Source organism: Pagrus pagrus (genome assembly GCF_965226575.1).
Source record: "Pagrus pagrus genome assembly, chromosome: 8".
Taxonomy (NCBI): domain Eukaryota; kingdom Metazoa; phylum Chordata; class Actinopteri; order Spariformes; family Sparidae; genus Pagrus; species Pagrus pagrus.
The window spans coordinates 1,382,633-1,408,852 of record NC_140192.1 but is presented as its reverse complement, the minus strand read 5'-3'; the positions used below and the strand labels follow the sequence as shown (position 1 = coordinate 1,408,852).

The window sequence follows — 26,220 nt, the reverse complement described above, 5'->3', positions numbered from 1 at the left end:
CTTTATATCATCAGGAGGAGACGATGGCTGAGCCTGACTTTATATCATCAGGAGGAGACGATGGCTGAGTTTTATATATTTTGGGTGAACTGCTCCTTTAAGGGGTTTTCATTGAAGCTGAACTACAAAATTAAGATATTATAACAGGTTCTCCTCCCAGTCATCTCCACTCTTCACGCAGCTTCTGTCTTCTGGTCCACAGTGAACTTTCTTCTGCACAGAGACTTAGTCTTTCCGTGACTTCCGGTCTGGCAGCCCTCTCGGCCTCCTGCTCTGGAGGAATCTGTGAATTCAGTAAAAATCCTGCGGGGTGTTGTTTTTTTCCGGGGGTAACAGGTTTTCGTCCCGCGTGCCCACTCCCTTGACAGATGCTTGCTGTAGCCAATCAAAGCGCGAGCTGAGAGAACCTGAGGAATCCTGCTCACCTGGACCAATGGCAGCGCTCGCTGAGAGAACGTTACCTTTTATGGACAACGCCAGCAGCTCCGCACGCGGGAATAAAACCGGTGCGGTGTGAGTGTCCAGGCTGCATTCACCGAGCACAGCTGGGGCAGAGCTACACCCGCAAGACTTCACCAAGACACACCTGAGACTCACCTGCACAGGTAAGAGCTAACACACCTGTGCTTCTGGAAGTTTTACACAAGCTGATTGATTTATTGATCAGACTCATCGACAGAGAATCTCTGCAGGTGTGACAGACACGATGTGTTTGTCAGATTTGAGCTCATCCTGGAGAAAAGTCAGAGCCAGCAGACTTCTGATGAGTGTGTGGCTGGATGCACAGAGGGAGTCTGGTCCTGCACAGATTAATTAGAGATTAAACTTTGTGACAGAAGCGACAAGACAAAGTTTTCATCTGCACAGAAACGGGTGTGACCTGAGGAGGAGGCTGAGCTGTGGGGAAGGGTCAGCCCGTCAGCAGTCTGACAATGGATCACATGAAGTTATTAATTTAAAATGATTCCCCACAAGTTAAATCTGCAGTTTTAAAGAAGTTCTGCTAAAATAATTTAGTTTCTGAGTTGGAAACCGGAGAAATCAGATCTGATGAGACGAACACAACTTAAAGTTAAAAAGTTTGAATCCAGTAAAATGTTTCCAGTGAAGTCGGACTGGATTGATTTTATGTAACAATCAATACTTTGTTAAAAGCATTTTCTGATTCTTTTATAAACTATAACAAATGGATCAATAATTGATTTTAAAATCTATTTGTGGGTCTGTTTTAACTTGATTTGGTGTGTGTGTGTGTGTGTGTGGAGATGCCCTGAGGGAAGGGCCGCTCCTTCCTGCATCACACTTCCTGTTTCAGACTCTCAACAAAATAAAACTTCCAGAACTTTTATTAAACCTATTTAATTTGTCACATAGTAACTTGACTCCTCTCACATGAGGCACATTTTAAAAAGCTGCCGTTGATGTGAAAACCTTAAATAACTGAGCAGAGCCTGGCGGTTGCTGAACACTTGAGGTTACGTTGTGCCTGAACCTGTTTGAGGAGCCCTGAGGTGATGGGACTCTGAAAGGTCACATGAGTGAAGCAGGTTGGACGACTTGAGCTGCCACGCCCGACACAACTGTCATTCCACTGCAGGTTTAGTTATGTTTAAAAATGCTTTTTTAAGAAACGGGTTTTTGTCCCTGAAGTTTAAGAGCGGCTTCAGAGCAGGACCGTGCAGCGTTCAGCCACTTGACTGTTTAATCTGCGTTTACTCGGCCAGGTTCTGGCTGAGACGAGCAGGTTGCATCACTCCGGACATTCCCAAAACTGAGTAGGCACATTTTAGGGCCGGGCAACATCTCATCATCGTAAGAGACTATATATGGCGTTTGTGCATATCATTACAGTAAAGTGACGTCATTTCCTGACCTTAGACTGTTTCACTTGTTCTGATGCTACTTTACACTCAGTCAGTGATTACTTAATAATTACTGATTACTGCTAAGAAATCTGATTGTGTTCATATTTTAAGTACAAACAGTCCTCCCTACAGTATTGTCTCAATATTGACTTATTTGGTTAAAAAATGTGGTGATATTTGGGTTTTTGATTCTGTTGCTTCATGTCTCACCGTGTTGCCGCGCCCTAACAAGTTTCATCATGTCGGTGATGAGCTGGGAGGAAAGGTTGTGTAACCTCACCTGAAATGTGTTCTGCATTTCTTGCCAGTTTAAAATCTTCAGACACATTTTACTGTTTTAGTTCCTTGTTTTAAATCTATTCAGCGTGCCGCTTTTAAAAACACGTAACAGATATTTCAGTGTTTTTTACTTTTGTATCTGAACAAAACGTAACAGTTCAGAGACGAGGTGTGACTATGAAAAGGACTAAAGCATCTTTGTATGTTTCTTTGTAGACATGGAAGACGACGTCGCAGCCCTCGTTGTTGATAACGGCTCTGGCATGTGCAAGGCCGGTTTCGCCGGTGACGACGCCCCCCGCGCCGTCTTCCCCTCTATCGTGGGTCGACCCAGACACCAGGTACTGAGCGCCTCATCACTGTGAGAATCTAACACACTGATAAACGTGGTGAAACGAGACTGTAAAGGCGTGTTTGTGTGTGTGCAGGGTGTGATGGTGGGAATGGGACAGAAGGACAGCTACGTGGGAGACGAGGCCCAGAGCAAGAGAGGAATCCTGACCCTGAAGTACCCCATCGAGCACGGCATCGTCACCAACTGGGACGACATGGAGAAGGTGACGACATCGTCAATAACCTTTATTTTCACCTATTTGAAAGTGGTGTCAGCTGATGGTAAAACCAACTGTCCCTCCTGTTCTGCAGATCTGGCATCACACCTTCTACAATGAGCTCCGTGTGGCTCCTGAGGAGCACCCGGTCCTGCTGACAGAGGCTCCACTGAACCCCAAGGCCAACAGGGAGAAGATGACACAGGTGTGTTCAGAACAAATACTCAAGTCTTGATTTATTTTGATCTTAATGCAAGAGCTAAAGCCTTAAGCAATAAATCTAGCTGGCCTTGTAAAGTCGCGTTCAAGCTCTTTCAGTCTAAAATACTCTCCTGGCTTTAGCCTGACGAGGTCATGGGCAATGAGTGCCCGCAGGTAGTCGAGCAGCAGGGCCGCCCACATTCAACGACTGGACGGGATTTCCATCCGAATGTTGAGATCATTTCTACAAGTATAACGATGCGTCTAAATCTTCGCCTTTTGATGGAGCTTTAAGCCTCTCGGGACTCAGATATTACCAGCTGCACCTCATTTACACTTAATTTCTTGGTCAGAACTCGTTTTACAGCTGCTGTTTTGCTCTTCAGTTGACACCTGTCATCTTTCTCTCGGCTCCAGATCATGTTCGAGACCTTCAACTGTCCGGCCATGTATGTGGCCATCCAGGCCGTCCTGTCCCTGTACGCCTCCGGTCGTACCACAGGTGAGGACTCAAACACAAACATGACGACTTCCTGCTCATGAATAACTCGTCTTCAGAGGAGTTTGGGTTGAGTTTGTCTTGGAGCAGCATCTAGTGGCCGTTAAAGGACCTGCAGCTGAATGTTGAACCATGAGGGATGCAGATCATCATGTGGCGTTTGTCTTGCAGGTATTGTGTTGGACTCTGGTGACGGTGTCAGCCACACTGTGCCCATCTACGAGGGTTACGCTCTACCTCACGCCATCCTCCGTCTGGACCTGGCTGGCAGAGATCTGACAGACTATCTGATGAAGATCCTGACAGAGAGAGGCTACAGCTTCACCACCACCGGTACGTCCCAAACTCTGAGCTTTACTTCTAACAGGCTTTTCTTCCTTCTGAATACTTTTGTTTAACACAAATGTTTCATCTCTTGACCTCCAGCCGAGCGTGAGATCGTGCGTGACATTAAGGAGAAGCTCTCCTACGTGGCTCTGGACTTCGAGCAGGAGATGCAGACGGCTGCTCAGTCTTCCACCCTCGAGAAGAGCTACGAGCTTCCCGACGGTCAGGTCATCACCATCGGCAACGAGAGGTTCCGCTGCCCCGAGACGCTCTTCCAGCCTTCATTCATCGGTGGGTGGCGAGCGCGACGCTGAACCGCTAAAGTGATTCAAAACAAACATGTCCACCTTTTCTTAAAACCACTGGACTTGGCTGCTGCCTAGTTTTCTGATATTGGTTCCTTGAGCTCCTGGTCAGTCCAGCAGGACGGTCTAACTTTAAGTCTGCTTTTCCGCATCGGTGTAACTTCAGCAAACGGTTTAGCTCCAACATTAAGATTCAGAAGGCCGCTCGACGAGTCTTTGCGTTTTGTAGCCTTCAGATGGTATTTTGTTAAAGTCTTGTTTGTGAGGTTCTCTGCTGCGATCAGGATGTCGGCAGTTTGCTTCACAAATCTCGTTCCACCTGTGTGTTCAGGAATGGAGTCCGCTGGCATCCACGAGACGACTTACAACAGCATCATGAAGTGCGACGTGGACATCCGTAAGGACCTGTACGCCAACACTGTGCTGTCCGGTGGCACCACCATGTACCCCGGCATCGCTGACCGTATGCAGAAGGAGATCACTGCCCTCGCCCCACCCACCATGAAAATCAAGGTACACATTAGTTTTGGATGCCGATCAGGGAAGGACAAGTTTTGTTTCCAGCGAAGGGAAACTAAACATGTTTAAATTTAGTTTCACTTGGTTTCCAAAGTGAGTTTGCTTGTTGAGACTAAAGACACTTGCTAAAGAGATCTGACGAGCTTTAACTTTGACTTTTGTTTGTTTTAAATCAAAGCTGTTCTTCGTAGTAATCGTCACTTTTCCTCTCCCCCGCAGATCATCGCTCCCCCAGAGAGGAAGTACTCTGTCTGGATCGGCGGCTCCATCCTGGCCTCCCTGTCCACCTTCCAGCAGATGTGGATCAGCAAGCAGGAGTACGACGAGTCCGGCCCCTCCATCGTCCACCGCAAGTGCTTCTAGAAAGCTGCTCGTCCTCGTCGTCCTCTGCTCCAGCTAACTATAAATGTGCCTGTTTTATCTTGTGTGAACAAACTAAAGATGTGAGATGCCACATACAAGATGAATCAAGCGCCTGTTTACATTTTAATGCGTCGGCTCGGCTGAACTCCATCAAACATCCCAACGTGTCCTCTCACTGTCACAGCTCAGTTCTTCTGGTGATAAACTGAAGTCCAAGAAAACAAACAGTATTATCACTGCATCTTTTTCTACCCACGTCTTTCTACCTCTGTAACAAACCCCATCAACATTCAGCTTTCCTCCTCGTCCAGTCTGTTACTTACATCATCAATAAAATCCCAACATTTGATATTTACAGCTTCTGTCGTCATTTGCTGCTGAGATCCAGTGTTTGTCCTCTACACAAGAGACATGTCCTACACAAGAGACATGTCCTCACTTTTTACAGATTCAGTTTGTTAATTTACACTAAATCACCTGAGGCCTTGAATCTTCTGGTTTCAGAGTGATTCAGGAAACTTCTTGGAGCAACTCATAAGCAGGAAGAAACAAACTTTATCTTGGTGAGGCTGACCCTGTTGCTGGGTGTGAAATGTTCTTTTAAAAGCTGTGATTGATATAAAACGGGCAGAACTGACTGACATTGATCGGCCTCATCATGAAAGTTCTCTGTTCAGACATGATGTAATAATGAATGTCTGTGTTAAATAGATTTTAAAAAGGTGCACACCAGTGAGGACAGCTATTAAAGAAGAGGGGGGGATTTTAGATGAAGCTCTAGTTGTTAGTTTATCACAGTTTGTCACTGTCTTTGAGGAGTCGTATGATGAATTGCTGCATGATTTAGTTTTTTTTACATTAAAGTTGCCTAATATCTCAGTGTTGTGATCACTTTAGTTTCTGCTGTAAGTGTTACTGTGTTGTGACAGATGTGAGCACATCTGTAATGAGATCGACCACAAACGTCCCTGCAGAATCTAAACTAGTGTTTCATGAACTCGCCGTCATTCAGCCTTTCGAGAATATTTCTCCTGTCTAAGAAACTCTTAACTCCTTCCTACTCTGAACACATTTTCACCTCAGGAGTTAGTGATTCACTTCTTACTTTACAAGGATCTGGTCCAAATTTTACGAAAAATTATTAGAAAACATCTAAGATTTCCTTTTTTTCTTTTTCTTCAACTCTTGGTTCTAGGACGCTAGACGTGGTCTTCGATCAGTATTTATCACATGAGGTTTCAGTGTGTGCTTGGATTTTAAAGGGGCATTATGTAGCTTTGGAGTTTTGATTTGATTTTGGGAAGTATAAGTTGACCTCTGTTATTTGTTTTAAATTTCCTCCTCGCGGCGATAGCGGAGGTATTATGTTTTCATTTGTCTGTCTGTCCCATTCTTCGTCACCTTGGACTATTTTAAGTTTTTTTTACTGTAGAGAGGAGAAGTATTATCGTATTAGTCCCCTTTTCACTCTATTTCTTTACAAACTCAGACCTGAAAAATGGCATCTATACATATGCATTATATACAGTATAACAAGAGGTGTCTGAGCTTCTGCTGCGACAGTCGCATAAACACTTTGATGTGTGCAGACATCAATTATCCTTTTCCACCCAGGTAGATCTGGGGCTGGTTCTGAGCCAGTGCCCATTGTTGAACCAGCCAAAGAACTGGCTCCCATCCAGGAAAACTGGTTCACATTAATTGAAATTATAAATGAATTACTTTTGTACTTTTTACTTGAGTAAAGAATCTGAGTACTTCTTCCACCACTGAAGATGCACAATGCTCAAAGTCTCGAGAGCTGAGAGGAGATTTGGGGTTTGAAGGCATCATCAGGCTTTATATGGAACTAAAAGAGGAGTGTAGAGTATTAAAACTGGCTAAAGGTGTGTTAATATCTCAATACAGCTTCAAGAAAGTTCATTCTTCACAATAAAAACAACTTTATTTTACTGCCAACACTTGTTTTCTTCTTTGACGCTGTCGTCCTGCTGCAGCACCGGTTTGCCTCCCGACCTGTGATCACCACCTGCAGTCAGGTACAGTCCACACAGCCCACACTCACCGGCTGGCCCAGGACAAATACATGCTATTTCCCTTGTGTCCTGTAGGGTGCTTTGCCTCATGACAAAACTAATAAAACCCTCATGCAGCTGATAAAAGACCACATTAAGAACAAAAAATGTTCCATGTCAAAGACTAAGAAAAATACATTTTTTGTGTTTTTTCATAAAAAAACAGTGGAATCATGTAAATAACCTGACATTTAAAGGGCTAAAATCCTGAAAATGAATCAATATTTGGTCGTTATTATCAGGACTTCTTTTGGCTGTTTTTGTGATCTGTAGATTTAAATTTTTTTATTTTTTATTTCATCAGTTGCATGAAGGTTGAACTAGGGGTCGACTGATATGGCCTTTTCAGGGCCGATACCGATTATTAGAAATCAAGGAGACTGAAAACTGATATTTGGGATCGATATTCATTTACAGTAAAAATGAAAATCTTTGTGTTAAAATTTCCAACAACCAGTGATGAAATAAACCAAAGTAAAGAAAAAGTACAATAAAGTACAATTTACTCAAGTACTATTCAATATTTCCTTTTTCTGCTGCTTTATACTTCCTCTCCACTACATTTATTACAAATATTTAGTTACTAGTTGGAGTTTGCTCACTTGCCATCGATATAGTTTCACTGTTATTGTCACGGCACAGGGAGTACTGTTAAAACTACTTGTTTTTGCGTTCAGGGGATTCAGTTTCTAATAAACAAAAAAAAAACAATTCCAGCTGTAGTGGAAAAATACTGCATATTGGACATCCTTTAAGTGACTGACTCTTTACATCACCTGTCAGGCCAGGAATGTTGTTTTGGACATAATCTTGGTGCCAATATTGACAGGGGTAAGTAGTTATGTCTTGTTTTCGTGTTTCTTGTTACCAAACCCCCTTGTCTCATCCTTAGCTTGGAACCCCAAAAGGTAATAACTGTCAAGTGTGGTGATGTATAGACTCCAGATGTGGGTGTAAGTTTGGGTTGTGTGCATTTATATAAGAAAACCCACAAGAGGATGTTTTGCACCTTCAGCCAGAAACATTGCATGTTGATGGTTGAAGCGTCCAGTTGAATAAAGAAAGACTACTCTCTCCTGTGATTGGTCTTCTGTTCACTAGAAATTGCCACGACACGGCCTTTGCTGTCACAGGTGAGCTTGACAGTCTCAATACCAGCGCTCCCTTGCAGTGACAGAGTGGAGTTCCCTCAGGATTTGATTTTATATAAAATGTACACTAAGTCTTGCATCACATATACACACACACATATTTCGTCGGTAACCAGATAGTTACACAAGTAACATAAATGCACCCTGAAATAAGTTCTTCAACAACGGTTTGGTGATTAGAGAGCTAGACTAGAAATTCCCTCACAAGCAAGTTGTGGATCAACTTGCTTGTGAGGGAATAAGCATGAGGGATGCTTATGCATTTTAATGCGATACCATTTAAACATTAGGGTTCCTCATATATTCATACATTTGTGGCGGCTAGCCACAATATCAACCATTGCCACATATTGATTTTCAACTTTTGCAGGTACTCTTTATATTCATCAGCACTGTTTATACAAACATGTCAGCTGGGAAATATTTATATACTCATAAAATTAATCATTAGACAACACAAAGATTCAGATTCTTTGATTTACTAGAATGAAGCTCTACAAACATGTAGGGAACATAACTTGTATTCTTATCTATATACAATCAGATATATTGGAGTAAGCCTAACTCCATCAGGTTTGTATAAAATATGTTTAGAATTATCCCCCATTCAGTCTGCAGACATATCTTGATAGTTGTATTTTTTCATCCATGTGAGAGAACAACACCCTTGCTCTGTCCATCCATATATACTGGTACCCGCCCTCCAGAGAAGCACAGAGAGGGAGAGAAAGGTGTTTTACAGTATCAGCTCTGGCATAAACTCCTCCTGTAAATGTAAACTGATTGCAGTGCAATCTCTTCTGTGTAATGTAGTCATTCTTATTGTTATGTAAAAACTTGTAAGTGCAACTGATACGGTACCATGTTGGTTTGGATCATTTTGAGTGGCTGTGTCATTAACAACATCAGGCCTCCTCCACACCCAGCATACATTTTGTATCAACGTGCAGCAGTCATGGAGGACATAAGTAAGTTATCTTTTATATAATACAAAAGTTGTCATCAGATTTAGTTTTGAGAATATTTTAAGCAAGAAATTAACAGTTCAAATATGTTGTTGATTAATCATAATAATCTCCACTTTAAGTTTTGCCTCAATGTTTCTGAAGATGTAAGTTCCTGTTAGCAAAAGAGAGCCAGCTCCAGCTGCCAGCTCAGATGAACTGTCAGGTCAGTGTCCATGGTCACCCCGGCCCCAGAATTTATCTCCACAAACCTGGTGAAACTGATGACTCATGATGTTTGATACATAACATACTTGATACACTACGTGTACAATGCAGAAAATAAACATGTAGTTAGGCCACACGCCAATTTTTCAAGTAATCTTTTCAATTGTGCAGGGAAAGTCTACAGACAGCAAAACCTGTGAACCATTTGCTGTCATTGACTATAAAGAGCATCTTGTATGCTCTGTTCTGGTTAATAACCTTTGGTGAGCTGTGACAGTTTTAGTTTAAATTCCCAACAATGCCGTTCAGAAAAATAAAATAAAAACTAACTTTTTTTTTTTTTACAGCATTTAAGGGAACATGAATTAAAGAAATCAAGATGACAGACAATATTTATTGATTATGGAGATATTTCGATCTTTACACATACAAATACAGGATACACCTGATCGACCACTCAATATACAAACATGTCCGCTGGGAAATATTAATATGCTTGTAAAATCAATTATCAAAAAAATATTTATAAAATGTTAACAAAAAGAAAATTCAGATTCTTTGATTTACTGAAAAGAATGAAGCTGTACAAACATGTAGAATACATAATGTGTGTCCTTTTCTATATACAATCAGATATATTGGAGTAAGCCCAACTCCATCAGGTTTGTATAAAATATGTTAAGAATGTTCCAGCATTCAGTCTGTAGACATATATTAACACAGTGGCCAGACAGATGCCAGGTCATCAACGCCACCTGGTGCTCAAAGGAGTCAGTACATCACTTCAATGAATACAACACACAATTGGAACAACACTTGAACTTATTTGCAAATTCTGACTCGTTGGCTATAGAATTGACTTCTTTCTGGCCCACAAATGGTGGGCATGGTGTCATGATAAAATGCCAAAATGTTTTACAGTTCATTTGAGGCTGTGTGGCCACAGTATACCGTTTTCTTTCCTGATACACAAACTAATCTCACTGTCCTTTGTAATAATAATCTAGAATCTGAAGCAGTATTGATGTCGTTTAGGTTGTCAGCTGCTTCACATGTCTTTAACCACTGTTCAGTAGGACAACCCTGGTAAGGTGCAAATTGTTAGATCACAAATCAGGGAGGGGTTTTGGGGGATACAACTACTCTGAGGGAGCAACAAGATTTATGGGATGTGCTGCTCCACTGTTGGGATATTGTAGAGCTCAGAAACAGCTGACTTTTGGCGTTTTTCCCATTACGTCTGCCGGGTCTGGCTCTACTCTGTTTGACTGCACATCAGCCCAGTGCAGCAGGGAGTTGCATTTCCATTACAACAGGGCTACCTGCTTGAAGGTGTGTCTTTAGCTGGTGACATGCTGGTCTTGTGCATAGTGGACAAAGGAGCGGCTGTAAAAGCTCTTTGTCGAAAAGTCAGCTTACAAAGCTCTGCTAATTCAGTGGCATACATATTTAATTTCCTATGAATCCTTCACAATGATAGTCGTCCATTATCTAGTTGTTTAAAAGCTTTTAGTATGAAGCAGCAAAATCAGGAAATGTTAAGTTTTCACCAGCAGTAACTTAACACAACCCGCAAGGTTTGGTGGTAGAGCAAGAGCGAGTGAGTGAACTGGAGAAAAAGGGCAGTTAGCAGTAATTTTGCAGTTTAGCAGTAACTAAATGTATTGTCCTGAACTGACTACCCTGTCATATTTATGTCTTTTGTAGGCAAACAGTAAAATAGACTTAAATAAAGCTATAGTTTGGAATTGCATAAAACTATACATATGATTTGGTTGTACTGTACAGTTCCTGGTGTCAAACAGTTGTGTCAGGGTAATTCAAGACATGGTTCAAAGACATCAGTCTTACGGGCAAGCCAAACCATGTAAATACATGTAAAAATAATCATCACTACCAGGACTGCAGTTGAAACTGGGCTACTGTTGGAACACAGAACCAAAGGAATACAATATCTCAAAACATTGAACACCAAGGCTCTGGGGCCAGATGTTTACCTTTCAGGTCATTTATTTCTTCCATGTACTTTGTCTGCAGTTCCTCTATTTGTTCTTTGTTAGTGTCCCCATCTTCGGTCAGTTTCTGTTTTAACTTTTTCATTTCTTCATCGTGTTTCTCCTGTAGTCCATCCAGTTCTTCTTTCTCTTTCTTGTTATTTTCATCCAAAACGTTCTGTTTGAATTGATTCATTTTGTGCTCATACTGTTTCTTTAGATTACTGATGTGTTCTTTCAGATTTTGTTTGTGCTGGGCCACAAGTTCTTGTTTCATCGTCTCCATTTCTTGTTCATGTGTTTTAGACAACTCAGCTCTTCTTAAGCTCTGATCTTCTTTGTTTTGGGTCAAACGTTCCTTGTCCAAAGCTTTCATTGCTTGATCATGTTTTTTCTTCAATTCATCAATTTTTTTCTCCTTTTCTGCTTTGTGTTTGGCTGAGAGATTTTTTTCAAGAGTTTCCGCCTCTTTTTTGTGTGACTCATGCATTTCCTTTATTTTTTTCCTGTTATCTTTCTTTCGAGTCAGAAGTAGCAGTATCAAGTCAGTCATTTCTTGTTTGTGTTTGTTCTGTACTTCATTCATACTTTTCTTCAGACTTTCTTCTTTGTGAATTGAAAGTTTGTTGGAGCGGTCATATTCCTCCTGCATGTCTTTTTGCTTTTCCTTCAGATCCTCCACTTCCGCAATGTGTTTGTCTATCAGATCTGCAAAGTCCTTCTCCTTCCGCTCTCTGAAATCATTGAACTCCTCAGCTTTATTTCTGGCCTCCTCTTCATGTTTCTTTTTTATGATCTCTATTTCTTTCTTATACTTCTCCTCCATGTCTTTCTTCTCTTTCTCCTCTTGTTCTCTTCTGATTCGATCCTCTTCTTTTCTTTTCTTTTCATCATTTTCTTTTTCTTGTTTGTATTCTTCTTGTAGTTTTCTGAGTCTGGTTTGTTCCTCCTGTCGTCTCCGTTCATCTTCTTGACGTCGTTTTTCCCACCATTCCTTTTGTTTGTTCTCCTCCTTCTCTCGTTCTCTCCTCATCTCTTCTCTGCTCTCCTTCAGCTTTCTCTCAATGTTTTCCTTTGATTCTGACTCTGATCTTATTTTTTGCTCCAAAGCTTCAACTTTTAGTTTCCACTCCTGTTTCTGACTTTCTTCCTCTTGTTTTCTCTTCCTGTCTTCTTCTTCTCTCATTTTCTGTTCTTTCTCCTGCTCCTTCTTAATGTTTTCCTTCAATTCTTTAAGTTGTTTTTCTCTCAGTTTTCTCTCCTTTTCAGTTTCCGCTCTCAGTTCTTCCTCAATGCGCTTTTTCTCTTTCTCCTCTTGTTCTCTTCTGATTCGATCCTCTTCTTTTCTTTTATTTTCTTCAAAGTTTCTTTCTTGTTCGTATTCTTCTTGCAGTTTTCTGAGTCTGGTTTGTTCCTCCTGTCGTCTCCGTTCATCTTCTTGAAGTCGTTTTTCCCACCATTCCTTTTGTTTTTTCTCCTCCTTCTCTCGTTCTCTCCTCATCTCTTCTCTGCTCTCCTTCAGCTTTTTCTCAGTGTTTTCCTTTGATTCTGACTCTGATCTTAATTTTTGCTCCAAAGCTTCAACTTTTAGTTTCCACTCCTGTTTCTGACTTTCTTCCTCTTGTTTTCTCTTCTTGTCTTCTTCTTCTCTCCTCTCCTGTTCTTTCTTTCTCTCCTCACGTTCTCTGTTGATGTTTTCTTCCTTTTCTTTAAGTTGTTTTTCTCTCAGTTTTCTCTCCTTTTCTATTTCTGCTCTCTGTTCATCCATTCTTCTTTTCATCTCTTCCTGATGTTTTCTTTGCAGCTCCTCCCTCTCTCTCCTCATCTCTTCTTCCTTCTCCTTCAGGATCCTCTCCATTTCTTTCTGTATCGCTGCCTCGGCCTCTTGCAGCATCTCATTAGTGTAGCAGCTGCCTCCATTCGTCTTCACCATGGTGTCGATCTTGGTGATCAGCTCACTGACTTGTGCACAGTTTCCTTCATCATAGTTGTTGAAGACGTGGCGTCTTCCTCCACATTTCTCAATCAAAATCTTGAATGATTGATCACATTTTTGTTCAATGTACTCATTAACGGATAACTTGCTACGCTTTAGTTTATCTCCTCCAGTCAACAGAATGATGGTGAACTTTTCAGAATTTTTCCCGAAGACCTTCTTGATAAGTTTTAATGTCTCCTTCTCTTCTTGTGTGAGTCTGCCAATTTGCAAGACCAGCAGGAAGACATGTGGTCCTGGAGCCAGAAGACTGATGCATTTCACCATCTCCTCATTAACCTCTTCATGAGACAGAGTTGTGTCAAACAGACCAGGAGTGTCGACCACAACGACTGGACGACCGTTTACTACAGTCTGTTCTTTCTGACAACATTTGGTGACTGATTTTTGACTTAAATCAGCCTTGAACTCGTCTCTTCCTAGAATGGTGTTTCCTGAAGAGCTCTTCCCACTGCCAGTCTTCCCTATCAGCACAATCCTGAGACACTCTGGGCTCTGTTCTTCATCAGCACCTGTGAAATATGAAGACAAATTAGTTATGGACACAGACAAATTATTTGGGCTAATAACCCTTTTGAGTTTGTGCCGGTTTATTATTCGCTATTATTATTTGTCTCATGCCACGGCTCAAATTGCTGTGAGCTGGAATGAGCTAGAAACACGAAACCTGGCACAATAACTTGAAATGATGGACATTTGCTTCGGCTATATTTATGATTTTTTTATTATATACATTTATAATTTATAGTACTTACCAATGACTGTGTGGTTTGTTCTCAGGTCCTTCAGCTCAGCCTGCAGTGTGGAGATGTTTTCCTCTTGTTGTATGATCTTTTCTATTTGAGCAAATGAAAATGTTTCTGTTGTGAAGCTGCACGGTTTGTCTTTGTCGGGTCTCAGTCTCATTTTATCCACCGTGTCCAACAGCTCTGGGATCTGCTGCTTGTTGTTGATGTTGAGAACAACAGATCTTCCTCCACAGCTCTGAAGGAGCTCCTGGATGTCTCTGTTTTCCTTTACAAAGTTAACAACAGCTGGAGCTGTAGGATCTGAGTCCACAGTGAACAGAATCATGGTGAAGTCGTTGACTCGAGGGCTGAATGTGTTCTGGATGGTCTCTAACTCTCCCTTGTCTTCATCAGTGAGGGGACCCACAGGTAGGACCAGGATGAAGGCATGGACGCCCTCAGGATCACAGAGGGAGATACACCTGAGTGATTCCTCCATCACTTCCTCCTGAGGTTTTCCACACAAGGCAGGCAGCTCCACCAGGGAAACCCAACGCCCACACACCTCTCCCTGACTCTGAACACACTCTGATGAGTTGGAGACTGAAGGACCTAAAATGGCCTCAGCTGCTGAAGTCTTCCCTGCTCCTCTCCTCCCACACAGAACCAGGTTTAAAGCTGCTCTGATGTCTTCAGACTTTGGTCTGATGGTCTCTTCACTGAAGGTGAGGAAGGCTCCTCTGTTTTCATGGACAATCTTCTCAATCTTCTGCATTAATGACCTGTGGTTTTTTTCAGATGTGTTGTGGTGTCTTCCTCCACAGTCTTTAAGGAGCTCATTAACAGAGAGAGTCATTTCATTCCCCTCATGCGTCACGATGACCATCGAGTGTTTTAAAGCATCTTGACCAAACAAACTCAGGATGAACTTCAGAGTTTCTCTGTTCTTCTCTGTGAAATCAGAAGGTTTCACTAACAGCAGGAGAACATTTGGTCCAGGAGGACAAAGACGCACACAGCTCTTCATCTCTTCTCTCACAGCTTCCTCAGACAGACTGAACATGTCTGTAGTTTTCACTACAGTTAAACGATTTCCTCCCCACTCTCCACATGTGGCCACACACTTCTTGGTTGGATACATTTTTTGGTGATGAAAAGCTTGGTCCCTGATGATGAAGTTACCAAGTCTTGTCTGTTTGTCCTCACTTTTTCCCAGCAGCACAATCCTGAATCCAGATGCTGTGATACAACAGAGAGGAAGATAAAATGACATTAGAGGCTGAACTCACCACACTTACACCACAACATGAGGTGTAACATTAGTTCATAATGTTCATCCATTAGTTTAACTTTGCATTTATTTTTGTACACTGGGTGGCAGTTAACTCCCATGGGACTGATAATGCAGCCAGGTGGTAAACAGTTCTTGGTCGTGGCATTTGCATGGAGTGTAGCAGTGGCTTAAATTTGGTTAAGCTACCCAGCTGTGTACTGGATTGGGTTCTACCTGGATGCAAAAAAAATAATATTTGTAATAAATGAAGCACCAGAAGTAATGTCTGGACTCTGTAACTGGTTTGAGCGTTACACAGCTGATGTCTACGGCATGTTTCAATCAGGTTCGCTGACATGCAGCATCGCAGTGACAGTAACAGCTATATGAGGAGATCTTATCAGTCACCTACAAGCTTGGCCAATGTTCTAGTTTAATTCATTGTGCCAACATGTTAAATTGTGCTGTGTCATATTATCCATAATTAACCAAATTATTTACCTGTACAACTGTTTTACATGAAAAATTACATTTTAGAAAAGAGGAACTCAGTCAGAATCACTGAAATTTCCCCAGGCACACATTTTTGTGCTATGATTAATATTTTGTTTAACACGGTTTTCCAACATAAAAAGTAAAAAAAAAAAAAAAAAAAATCTATAAAGGTGCTGGAAGTACATCTGCTCTTCTCCCTCACTGGTAGATTCTGAATCTGTTAACCACAAGACTCTCACCCTGCCCACCACCGTGCTCAGTTGTCCAGTGAAATAGTAGTGCACATCAACATGGCTAGCGTGAGAGTAAGCAGAGAGATTCAACCATACATGCTTCAGCCTCAGTCAGACTCAGATGAGGAATCTGTTGTGCGTCCAGAGGTGGGAAGGAACGAAGTACAAATACTTAGTTACTGTACTGAAGTAGATGTTTCAGGTATCTGTACTTTACTTCAGTATTTCTTTGACTTTTCCTCCAGACCCCTGACCCTCTGCCTGGATTTTCTCACTTTGTTGCTGCTCGGGACGCTTTACCAACCCAACATGTGGCTATTTGACGTCCTGGGAATGAGACTCAACAATCAACTATCTTTGTGGTGCGTTCAGGAACAGCTGGGACAAATCCTACTGACTCTACCTTTAACTTTAATAGTCTTTGAATTATATTAATACGACGTGAGCTTCAGTTAGCTTTGACCACAAATGTCCTTCAGAGGGAGACTTTTTACTCTGACTTTGTGTTGTATCTGCTTGGGTGCAGACGCTTTTCCGCTTGCTCTCGCTTCTGCTTGCCTTTTTTCCACTATTATTCTTTTTTTTCTTCACTGAGAGATTACAGGCAGTGACTCCTGGATATTTAGAAACCACTGGGAGCATAATTTATTGGAGATAAAGTACATTGCTGGCTCATTTCAAAATTTTTTCCGAACTCTTCAACACTTTCTGAACGAGGCCTAAGAGGTAGCACAAGCCTGTTAGCAGCTAACTAGCAAGCTAACCAGCAACAGGATGCCACCCTTCACCACTGACGATTTCCACAAACTCATGCAGAAGATCACTTTGTTGGAAACTAAAATCCACAGATTAGAAGTTAATGTGGAGGTTAACAGACTGTGTGGAAATGAAACCACTCTTCCTTTCAGCGGAAAAGAGAACGCTAACACACAGCTACCTAGCACTGATAAGAAACGGGAGAGCCGTGATCTCCGCAGTAAATCTTCACATGGAAGTCCTCCCTGGAACACTCTTGGGGCAAAGCCAAAGAAGAACTCTGCTCCTTGGAACATGGATGGAAGAATAACAGTAAGAACCGTCCACCCGGAGATCTCTGATGCCACCGGCTGGCCAGCACTACCATCCTCCTCCTCCTCTACTCCAATGCAGAGCAGGACACAGCCGTGGTCAGCTGCTAAAGGAAAGACCAACAGCAAACATCCCGTACAACAAACTATCAAAATGCAAAACAGATTTGCTCCACTACGCCGAGATTCCGCATCTCCATCTGATGACCTGTACCACTCATCTAGGGTGACCAGGCGTCCGGCTTTAGGCCGGACAGTCCGGATTTTCAATGCCCTGTCCAGCGTCCGGCGCAGCAAGCCGGACACGTATTTGTCCTCCTTTTTGAGGCACTAGGCTTGAAGAGCGGAGTTTTTCATAGCAGAGATGAAAAACTCCGCTGCGCCGGTGCGCCGGACAGGGCATTGAAAATCCGGACTGTCCGACCTAAAGTCGGACGCCTGGTCACCCTACACTCATCGCCACAGAGAAGGGTAAGGTCTGAACGTAAATCAGAAGCTAACAGGCCGCAGGCAAAGCTAACGACTGGGCCCCAAACTCTGATGGTGGGAGATGCCACTGTTAAAGATGTGAGACTCATGTGCGGTGAAAACATGAAGGTTCTCTGTTTTCCAAAGGATATGGTTCCTGACATGACAGCGAGAATCCCTGGTATTGTTGCAGCAAATCCAACTGTCAAAAAGATCATTTTGCATACGGGGATGAATGACATTGTGAAGCAGCAGTCTGAAATGCTCAAACAAGATTTTACTGATCTGTTGAACACAGTCAGCTCCCTGGATGTTGAGGTTTTAATCATTGGCCCCCTTCCACCAGTCAGAAGAGGTGCTGAGAGATTCAGCAGATTGATGGCACTGAACACATGGCTTTCCAAAGCATGTAATGTCCATTCTATGCATTTTTTGGACAACTTCAATTTCTTTTGGGACCGCAGACATCTTTTTAAGCAAGATGGACTCTTCCTAAATAGTTCAGGAGTCAAACTGTTTATGTCCAACATATCTTTCCGCCTGCGTCACCAATCTGTTCCCTTCACCAAGGACAAGAGGCAAGACAGGCCGAAACAAACAGGAGATAATCACAAAGGAAACCGAGCACAACCCCCAGCTGAAGTGAGCTCCACTCATGAGAGACGTCAGGACAAACAGGAAGAGGATTCTCTCTGTGAGGTTCAACTGTCTACACCACCCCAAACCCCACCCAGTTCACCATCTACTGTGGGCATGTTGTCGCCTTCGTCCCCCCTCATGGAGTTCACTGACCAAATGAACAAGCTGGTCATCGCTGGGACACAGTTTACCCCCCGCCCTACTGCAATTTTCTCTCCTCTCATTCCCCTGAAACACCCTCAGCCTTCGGTGAAGTTAAGACACACACCACCCCCACCCCTTTCACACAGGCATCATCCTCCCCAAGCTGATAAGAGCTCAGCACACTTAGATCTTTCTGTCTCTTACTGCTGATGTTTTATGGGTCCAGGCTCTAAAGATGTCACTCCTGACTATTCCCAGCGAAAGTCGGGGCCCAGTGTACTGGAAGCTTCTTCAGTTCATGTTATGATCGGTAATAGAAAAAGAATGTTTAAATTGCCAAGAAAGAGGGTAATGTCAAATTTAACATTCATTCCGGGTCCAGGCTACGAAGTTGATATCTTTAATGTCTTCCCCCCAGAAAAGCCGGGGCCCCTTGGAGTTCAGGTAGTCTCCTCGTTTCCTGTGTTTACAGGTAATAGAAAAATGGTGAATTTGCTGAGACACAGGGAGTGCCTTAATAAATCTGCCAATCTATTAAATTTAGCTCCCATTCCTCGTCAGCCACAAACTGTCACAAAAGATTGCACAGCTGGTTTTGACTCTTTTAATTTAGCTTTATTAAACATCAGGTCTCTGGCAGGAAAATCTTTTTTAATACATGATTTTATCATCAAACACAATCTTAATTTTATGTTTTTAACTGAAACCTGGTTAGACCAAGACAACAGTGCAGCTGTTCACATTGAATCAAGCCCTCCAAACTTCTCTTTCATAAGTGAGACTAGAAAGCATAAAAAAGGAGGAGGTGTTAGCATTCTGTTTAATGAGTTACTCAAATGCAAGCAAATGTTTTATGGAAATTTTACTTCTTTTGAATATGTGGCTCTTCAGTTAAACTCATCTTCTCGGGCTATATTTCTAAACATCTACAGGCCACCTAAATACTGTACAGATTTTTTTGATGACCTTGTTGAGTTACTGTCTCTTATCTGCACTGACTTTGATTGTGTGTTAATTGTTGGTGACTTTAACATCCATGTCGTCAAACCTGAGGACAGATGGACTAAAGAACTGTGTCGTGTCCTTGATAACTTTGGACTCACTCAGCATGTGATGCAGCCCACACACAACAGGGGCCACATCCTAGACTTGGTTATCTCCAAGGGTCTGAACATTTCTAAGGTTCTGGTATCTGATGTTGCTCTCTCTGATCATTACTGTGTTCTCTTTGAGACTGATATATGTGTGTACACAAATGTTCAAACTGACGTCGTCTCAAAGCGTTACATCACTGAAAACACCAGTGACATATTCATTGAGGCTTTCTCCTCCACACCTCCCCTCTCCAGGTTCTCCATCAATGACCTTGTAGATCACTTCAGTTCTAAAGTTACAAATGTTATTGATGCCATTGCACCCACTAAAGTGAAGGTGGTCTCTGGTAAGAAAAAATCTCCTTGGAGAAATGCCGCGCTTGTCAAAATGGAAAAAAAGGAGTGCCGAAAAGCAGAGCGCAGGTGGCGCAAAACTAAGCTCCAAGTTCATTTTGACATTTATAAAGAGAGACTTTACATTTTTAATTTAGAACTGAAAAAGTCAAGGCAGTCCTTCTTTTCAGACATTATCACCAAAAACAATAATAATGCACGTGCCCTGTTTGCTACTGTCGACAGGCTAACAAACCCTCCTGTGCCAGTAGCCTCTGAACATCTATCTACCAGGGCCTGTAATGAATTTGCATCCTTCTTCACTGACAAAATTCAGAAAATTAGACAAGCGGTCTGTGCCACCGTACCTGGTACAGGAGGCGTGTTATCCATGTGTCCACCGAAAACCAACTCTAACACCATGACACAATTTGACCAAATCAATGACAAAAACCTGCAAGAGATAATACAACATTTGAAATCTTCCTCATGCTGCCTTGATATTTTACCAGCAGGGTTCTTCAAAAAAGTTTCAGACTGCATGACTCCAGATCTGCTACAGATTGTCAACATGTCTCTACTTTCAGGCGTCTTCCCCCAAGCCATGAAAACTGCAGTTATTAAACCACTCCTGAAGAAGAACAATCTAGACATCATGAATAATTACAGGCCCATATCGAACCTCCCAATTTTAAGTAAAATCATTGAAAAAGCTGTTTTTCAACAGCTGAACAATTACTTAATAGTAAATGGCTGTTTTGATGTCTTCCAATCAGGATTTCGACCACATCATAGCACTGAGACTGCTCTAGTCAAGGTCCTCAATGACATTCATTTAAACACAGACAATGGCAAAATTTCAGTCTTAGTATTACTGGATCTCAGTCTTAGTATTACTGGATCTATTACTGGTGCTGCGTTTGACACAGTCGACCACAACATACTACTGGACCGACTGGAAAACTGGGTGGGACTCTCTGGTACAGCACTAAACTGGTTTAAATCCTATCTAAATGATAGAGACTACTTTGTGTCTATTGGTAATTACACATCTGAAAGGATGAAAATGACAAGCGGAGTACCCCAGGGCTCCATTCTGGGGCCTCTACTATTCAACATTTACATGCTTCCTCTAGCTCAGATAATGGAAAACAACAAAATATGTTACCATAGTTATGCAGATGACACACAAATTTACATAACCATCTCACCAGGGGACTACAATCCCATACAAACGCTAAGTACATGCATTGAACAAATCAATGATTGGATCTGTCAGAGTTTTCTTCAGTTAAACAAAGATAAGACTGAAATAATTGTTTTTGGAGCCAAGGAAGAACGACTCACAGTCTCTGCTCAGCTTCAATCTATAATGTTGAAAACTGCAAACCAAGCCAGAAACCTCGGTGTAATAATGGACTCAGACCTGAACTTCAGCAACCACATTAAGTCAATTACAAAGTCGGCCTACTATCATCTTAAAAATATATCCAGGATAAAAGGACTTATGTCTCAGCAGGATTTAGAAAAACTTATCCATGCATTTATCTTCAGCAGACCCGACTACTGTAACGGTGTCTTTACAGGACTCTCTAAAAAATCCATCAGACAGCTGCAGCTGATTCAGAACGCTGCTGTTCGAGTCCTAACAAGAACCAAAAAAGTAGATCACATCACTCCAGTTCTCAGATCTTTACACTGGCTTCCTGTCAGTCAAAGAATAGATTTCAAAATCCTGTTGTTGGTTTATAAAGCACTGAATGGTTTCGGGCCAAAATACATTTCTGATCTGCTGCCATGTTATGAACCATCCAGACCTCTGAGGTCATCAGGCTCAGGTCTGCTTTCAGTCCCTAGAGTCAAAACTAGACATGGAGAAGCAGCGTTCAGTTATTATGCGCCACACATCTGGAACAAACTCCCAGAAAACTGCAGGTCTGCTCCGACTCTCACCTTTTTTAAATCAAGGCTGAAGACCTTTCTGTTTGCCACAGCCTGTCACTGAAGCAATTTTAAGACTTTGAACTGCACTGTGACTTTTATTTTTTCTCTGTGATATTTTAGCCTACTTTCCTATTTCTTAACTTGTCTTAATGTTTTTTTTTTAATGTCTATTTCTTAACTTGTTTTAATGTTTCGTTTAATGTCTATTTCTTAACTTGTTTTAATGATTTGTTTTAATGTATTTTAAATGCTTTTACTGTAATTGTATGTGCCTGTAAAGCACTTTGAGTTGCCTTGTGTCTGAATTGTGCTATACAAATAAACTTGCCTTGCCTTGCCTTGATACTCTGAGTACATGTCAGAGCCTGTGTATTACTTTTACTGGAGGAAAGAAGTGGATGCAGTACTTTCACCAGTATCTGAACTTCTACTGGAGGAGAGGATGTGTGGACATTGGACACCTCTGTGTCTTTGACCTAATGTCAACACTCTGTTGATAATGTTAGTTCATTTTGTTAATGTTTCAAGCCAAAATTCTGGCCATATCTTACATTCTGCCCTTTTAAACAATTTTATCATATGATCAAGATGATCTGGATATTTAAAGGACAATGCAGCATTAGCTCCTTTAATGTATGCTTGTATTTGCAGATGCAAAGTAGCTGAATCAGAGTAACTCTATCTGCAAATGCACATGATTAGCATTGTGATGAATTTACTTACTGTGAGTCGAAGGGTCTTTAGCAGTGATTCCTGCAGCATGCAGCCCTGAAAACGATGACATCATTAATTTGTTGCTTACTGTTCTAATGTAATGAAAGATGATTTGTGTGAACAAAGTTTTCATTGTCAGAATTGTTTCTGCACTTACCAGCAGATATAACACGATCCAAGATAGATGTCTGTGTTTCCTTTTGTTTGGGGCTTTGATGATCAGCTGGTAAAGAAGATGTTGCTTCCACAAACACATCACAGCTGACATGATCTCCATTATTCTCCTTTACGATTTGACCCAAGCGTGTCAACAGCTCTGGGAGGTCGATGGTCTTCTGCCACAGAAACCTGTATCTACACATTCTGATCATGTCTTTCAATGGTGAGTGCTCCATGTATTTTTCCATCAGACCTGGACTCTCCTCTCTGGGTGTTGATATCAGAACCAGTGAATGATCAAATGATCGATCACTGAAGAGGTTCAGGACTCTGCAGAGCCTCAGTTTGTGTTTCTCAGTGAAGTCTTCAGGCTGTAGAACCAGCAGGAACACATGAGGTCCAGGATCAGAGAGTCTCTCACAGGTTTCTACATGATCTGTCAGCTTGTCTAAAGAGATGTTGGGATGCAGCAGATCTGGGGTGTTGATCAGAACTATTTTGTTCTTCTTTAACGTTCCACTGACTCTCATACAGCGGTCTGGTTCTTCCTCAGTGATGAACACAGTTGTTTTCAGTATGAAGTTCCCCACTGAACTCCTCTGAGACCAGCTGTTCCCCAGCAGAACCACCCTCAGCTCAGACACTGGAGAGAAAAGGCAGAAAAGGACAAACACAGATTTGCATTCATTCAGTTATAGTTTCATTGCTGTTACTCATATATATATACTCATATAATACTGTAAACTCAGATGTTCTTAAATAGCAGGATGACACAGTTCAGTTTGACTCACTGTTCGGTGGCAGGAGCCCAAAACTGCTGCTGCGCTTCAGAAGATACGGATTATCTGTGAATGTAAGGAAACAACATATGTTTGGTTATTAACCTCTTCAATCTATCACTGACCTTCTCATGACACTAACACTGTCATCATTCATGCAGTCCTCTATAACTTTGGACCACATCTGAAATAAACACGTGGAAAACCAGCCAGAACCCAACATAATCATGACCAATGTCAGGACAGCAGAGTCACTCGCCATCTTCCAAAAAAGACTCAAGACTTGTTCAGACTTCACCTTGACCCCGCATAGCATGACTGGGACATGGATTTGGGACTCGTGAATAGCCTTGAGTTTTTTATTTTCTGGCGCATCAACATTAAGAAAATGTCTGACCTTTTGCAGAATGAATATAAAGGATGCTGTATCGACCCAACAACTCTATCAGGTACCTGATAGGTCAGTCACTTGGTCATGTGAAAGTTACCTCAGCGCCTGCTGTACACGTTTAGTACAGTGTGTTTTGATGGGTTTCATTCAAAAACACAAACATTTCTATCAGGAATAAAAGTCAGCTGATGTTTACTGTTAAACAACACAGACAACTGTCCAAAACACTGTTCTGTCCAGTAAGAAAAGGACTTAAGATAGCCCATAACTACTAATATAAACCAATAATAAATTATATTTCATTGTGAGTTTTATTTTCATGCGAGGTAACATTTTTGTCACCCACAAAGAAAAAAATGGTAGATATCTGTTTTTGAACAAAACTGTTCATGTTTTACTTTCACCTCTTTATGGACTTGCAGTTTAGTTCAGATAATTTGGCAGCAATAGTGTTGACTTGTGACCGAAGACCTGAGACTTGACTTGGACTTGCAAAAAATGACTTGTGAGCATCTCTGATTGGTACAAAGACCTGAGTCTTGACCCAACAGGCCTGATTAGACTGAAATAACTCTGATCCAGGTCGGGTCGAGTCAGAATGTTGGTGAGGTCAAATAATCAGGTAAAATTAAAATGGTGTCCTTCTCCTATTTGTGCTTTTTCAGGTTATTAAAGTATTTTATTACAGGTGTAGCTTGTGTCAGACACCCATACACTTACATTAAGTTTCACGTAATACTGTATTGAATACAGCTGCACTTGACAAAAACAACAGTGTCATCTACATTATGTGTCCCACGAAAATGAGTCACTGTTGGAGAAAAGTCCTGTGGCTGCCAGTTCAAACAGCAGCTTGTGATGTGACTCCATCACACTTTAATGTTTTGTCGCCACCATGTGGGACTCTGCTGTCTCTGCACCCTTTCAAATAAAAACACTTAAACTAATCAGACAGCAGTTCAGTGAAGTGATTTTTAACATCGAGCTTTCACACGAGTTCCTTCAGAAACTGCCTTCTGTAGTTTACTTTAGGTGTCCTGCAAAGAGTCCTGTAGCAGATAACTCAGACATCACGCTGGCCTGTGTTGTGAATCCACCAAATGTAATGTTTTGTCAGAGTGATAAAGTCTGACTGGACTCACCTGATGCTGCAGCCGCCATGACGTCACTCTGCTGAAACACCAGAGACTCGTTCAGCTGGAGACCAGCTGCTGCATCAAGCACCTGAAGGAGGAATGATCAGAGTATAAATGATCTCACACACCAGCCAGTTTTACAGAGGTCACCTTCACAACTTCACTGGGGATTCAACCTAACAACCCATGAGCTGGCTACAGCTGATAATGTGAAGGCCTGTGTTGACAATTACCTTATATTGAAAATTATTTTAATTTAACTTTTAAATCTATAGAATGATGTAATCTCTGTAGTTTGTGTTGATGTTTTGCTGTAATTTGTTCCTTAGATTTTAAGGCTTGCTGAATAAATCTTATTAAATACAGTTGAGCTACTTCAGTTACATTCCTAGATAAGTTTACCTGCATCCACATGCGTTATACACAGGTGTAGTGCTGCCGGAGCACCGCTCCACCACTTTTTCCTCTAAGTGAGGAAATAAAATGTTCAAATGTTTTGAACAAAGGTGGGCGTCTTCTCATCAGCAAAGCTCAACAGCTCTTCATGTGCAACGTGTTACATTATGTGATGAATACTGTCTGTAACGAGCTGCACGTACAGTATCGTCCTGTCATTCACTCTGTGAGGCGGCTGCATGTCGCCCACCTGCACACTCAACACAAGAGGTACAGAGACAGCAGCTGCATTTAGGACCTGAGCCAACAAACTACTGAGCTTCACTAAAGTGACCTGTCCAGGGTTTCTGCTCTGACATGGTCAGTGGCAAAAATAAAACACTGTTGACAAAAGTGAATAAACTATCAGCCTGCTGCAGTCACGCTGTCTGTTACTGGGTCAGTGTGCTGTTGTTTAATAACAACATTTTATAATTATTTGTAATGCTGCTCCTTCCAGCCGGCCTGCATGACCTCAGTGTTCATACAAGCCTGGCTGCAGGCCTGCATGACAGAAAGCTGCAGCTCACAGCCAGCTAACAGGAACTTCAAAGATGTGCGCCGGCACACACGCGCGTCTTATAAGGTGTGGTCTGGTACTTCAACAAACAGCACTACACCCTGTCTGTATACTGTATGTATATATGTGTATATATATGTATATGTACACCTACATGTATAGTTAGATGGTACCTACAATACACACCAAACAAACTGAGCCTGTAACAAACCATCAGTCTCACGGTGGCTGAGTAACTTCCTGATGTCTTCAGTTAAACTTGATCTACAAAATGGCGGCGCCTTAACTTGATATTAAAGTGATATAAATATTTTGTGCACAGACAAAACTTCAGAACTCAGATTGTCAGATTCACAGCCCGATTCATCTGA

General features: G+C 41.8%; 2 protein-coding genes across 3 annotated transcripts in view; one reads left to right on the top strand and one right to left on the bottom strand.

Moving 5' to 3' along the window:
• The first annotated feature begins 492 nt into the window (after nucleotides 1-492).
• Nucleotides 493-5,258, top strand: LOC311261151 (actin, non-muscle 6.2). Its single transcript, XM_084359560.1, has 9 exons — nucleotides 493-605; nucleotides 2,361-2,485; nucleotides 2,573-2,701; nucleotides 2,790-2,900; nucleotides 3,314-3,398; nucleotides 3,567-3,728; nucleotides 3,822-4,013; nucleotides 4,359-4,540; nucleotides 4,766-5,258. Exons 2-9 carry the CDS (start codon nucleotides 2,363-2,365, stop codon nucleotides 4,907-4,909), a joined length of 1,128 nt encoding a protein of 375 aa, XP_084215686.1. The 5' UTR covers nucleotides 493-605; nucleotides 2,361-2,362; the 3' UTR covers nucleotides 4,910-5,258.
• A 4,446-nt stretch (nucleotides 5,259-9,704) lies between these two features.
• The window catches only part of LOC311261140 (uncharacterized protein), a 17,710-nt gene continuing 1,194 nt past the window's right edge, over nucleotides 9,705-26,220 (bottom strand). For both annotated transcript variants that reach the window (XM_084359539.1, XM_084359540.1), the window contains 6 exons: nucleotides 24,901-24,982; nucleotides 23,380-23,433; nucleotides 22,587-23,231; nucleotides 22,439-22,483; nucleotides 14,053-15,264; nucleotides 9,705-13,809 (listed from right to left, as the gene is read on the bottom strand). In XM_084359539.1, the coding sequence (XP_084215665.1) occupies nucleotides 11,264-13,809; nucleotides 14,053-15,264; nucleotides 22,439-22,483; nucleotides 22,587-23,231; nucleotides 23,380-23,433; nucleotides 24,901-24,982 (4,584 nt within the window). In that variant the 3' untranslated portion in view covers nucleotides 9,705-11,263. The remainder of the gene's footprint in view (nucleotides 13,810-14,052; nucleotides 15,265-22,438; nucleotides 22,484-22,586; nucleotides 23,232-23,379; nucleotides 23,434-24,900; nucleotides 24,983-26,220) is intronic.

Bases quoted from the DNA above. Each gene is read 5' to 3' on its own strand.
- LOC311261151 (XM_084359560.1), top strand. From the start codon at position 2,363: ATGGAAGACGACGTCGCAGCCCTCGTTGTTGATAACGGCTCTGGCATG. The intron at 2,486-2,572 runs GTACTGAGCGCC...GTGTGTGTGCAG, and splicing joins TGGGTCGACCCAGACACCAG to GGTGTGATGGTGGGAATGGG. The intron at 4,014-4,358 runs GTGGGTGGCGAG...CTGTGTGTTCAG, and splicing joins CTTCCAGCCTTCATTCATCG to GAATGGAGTCCGCTGGCATC.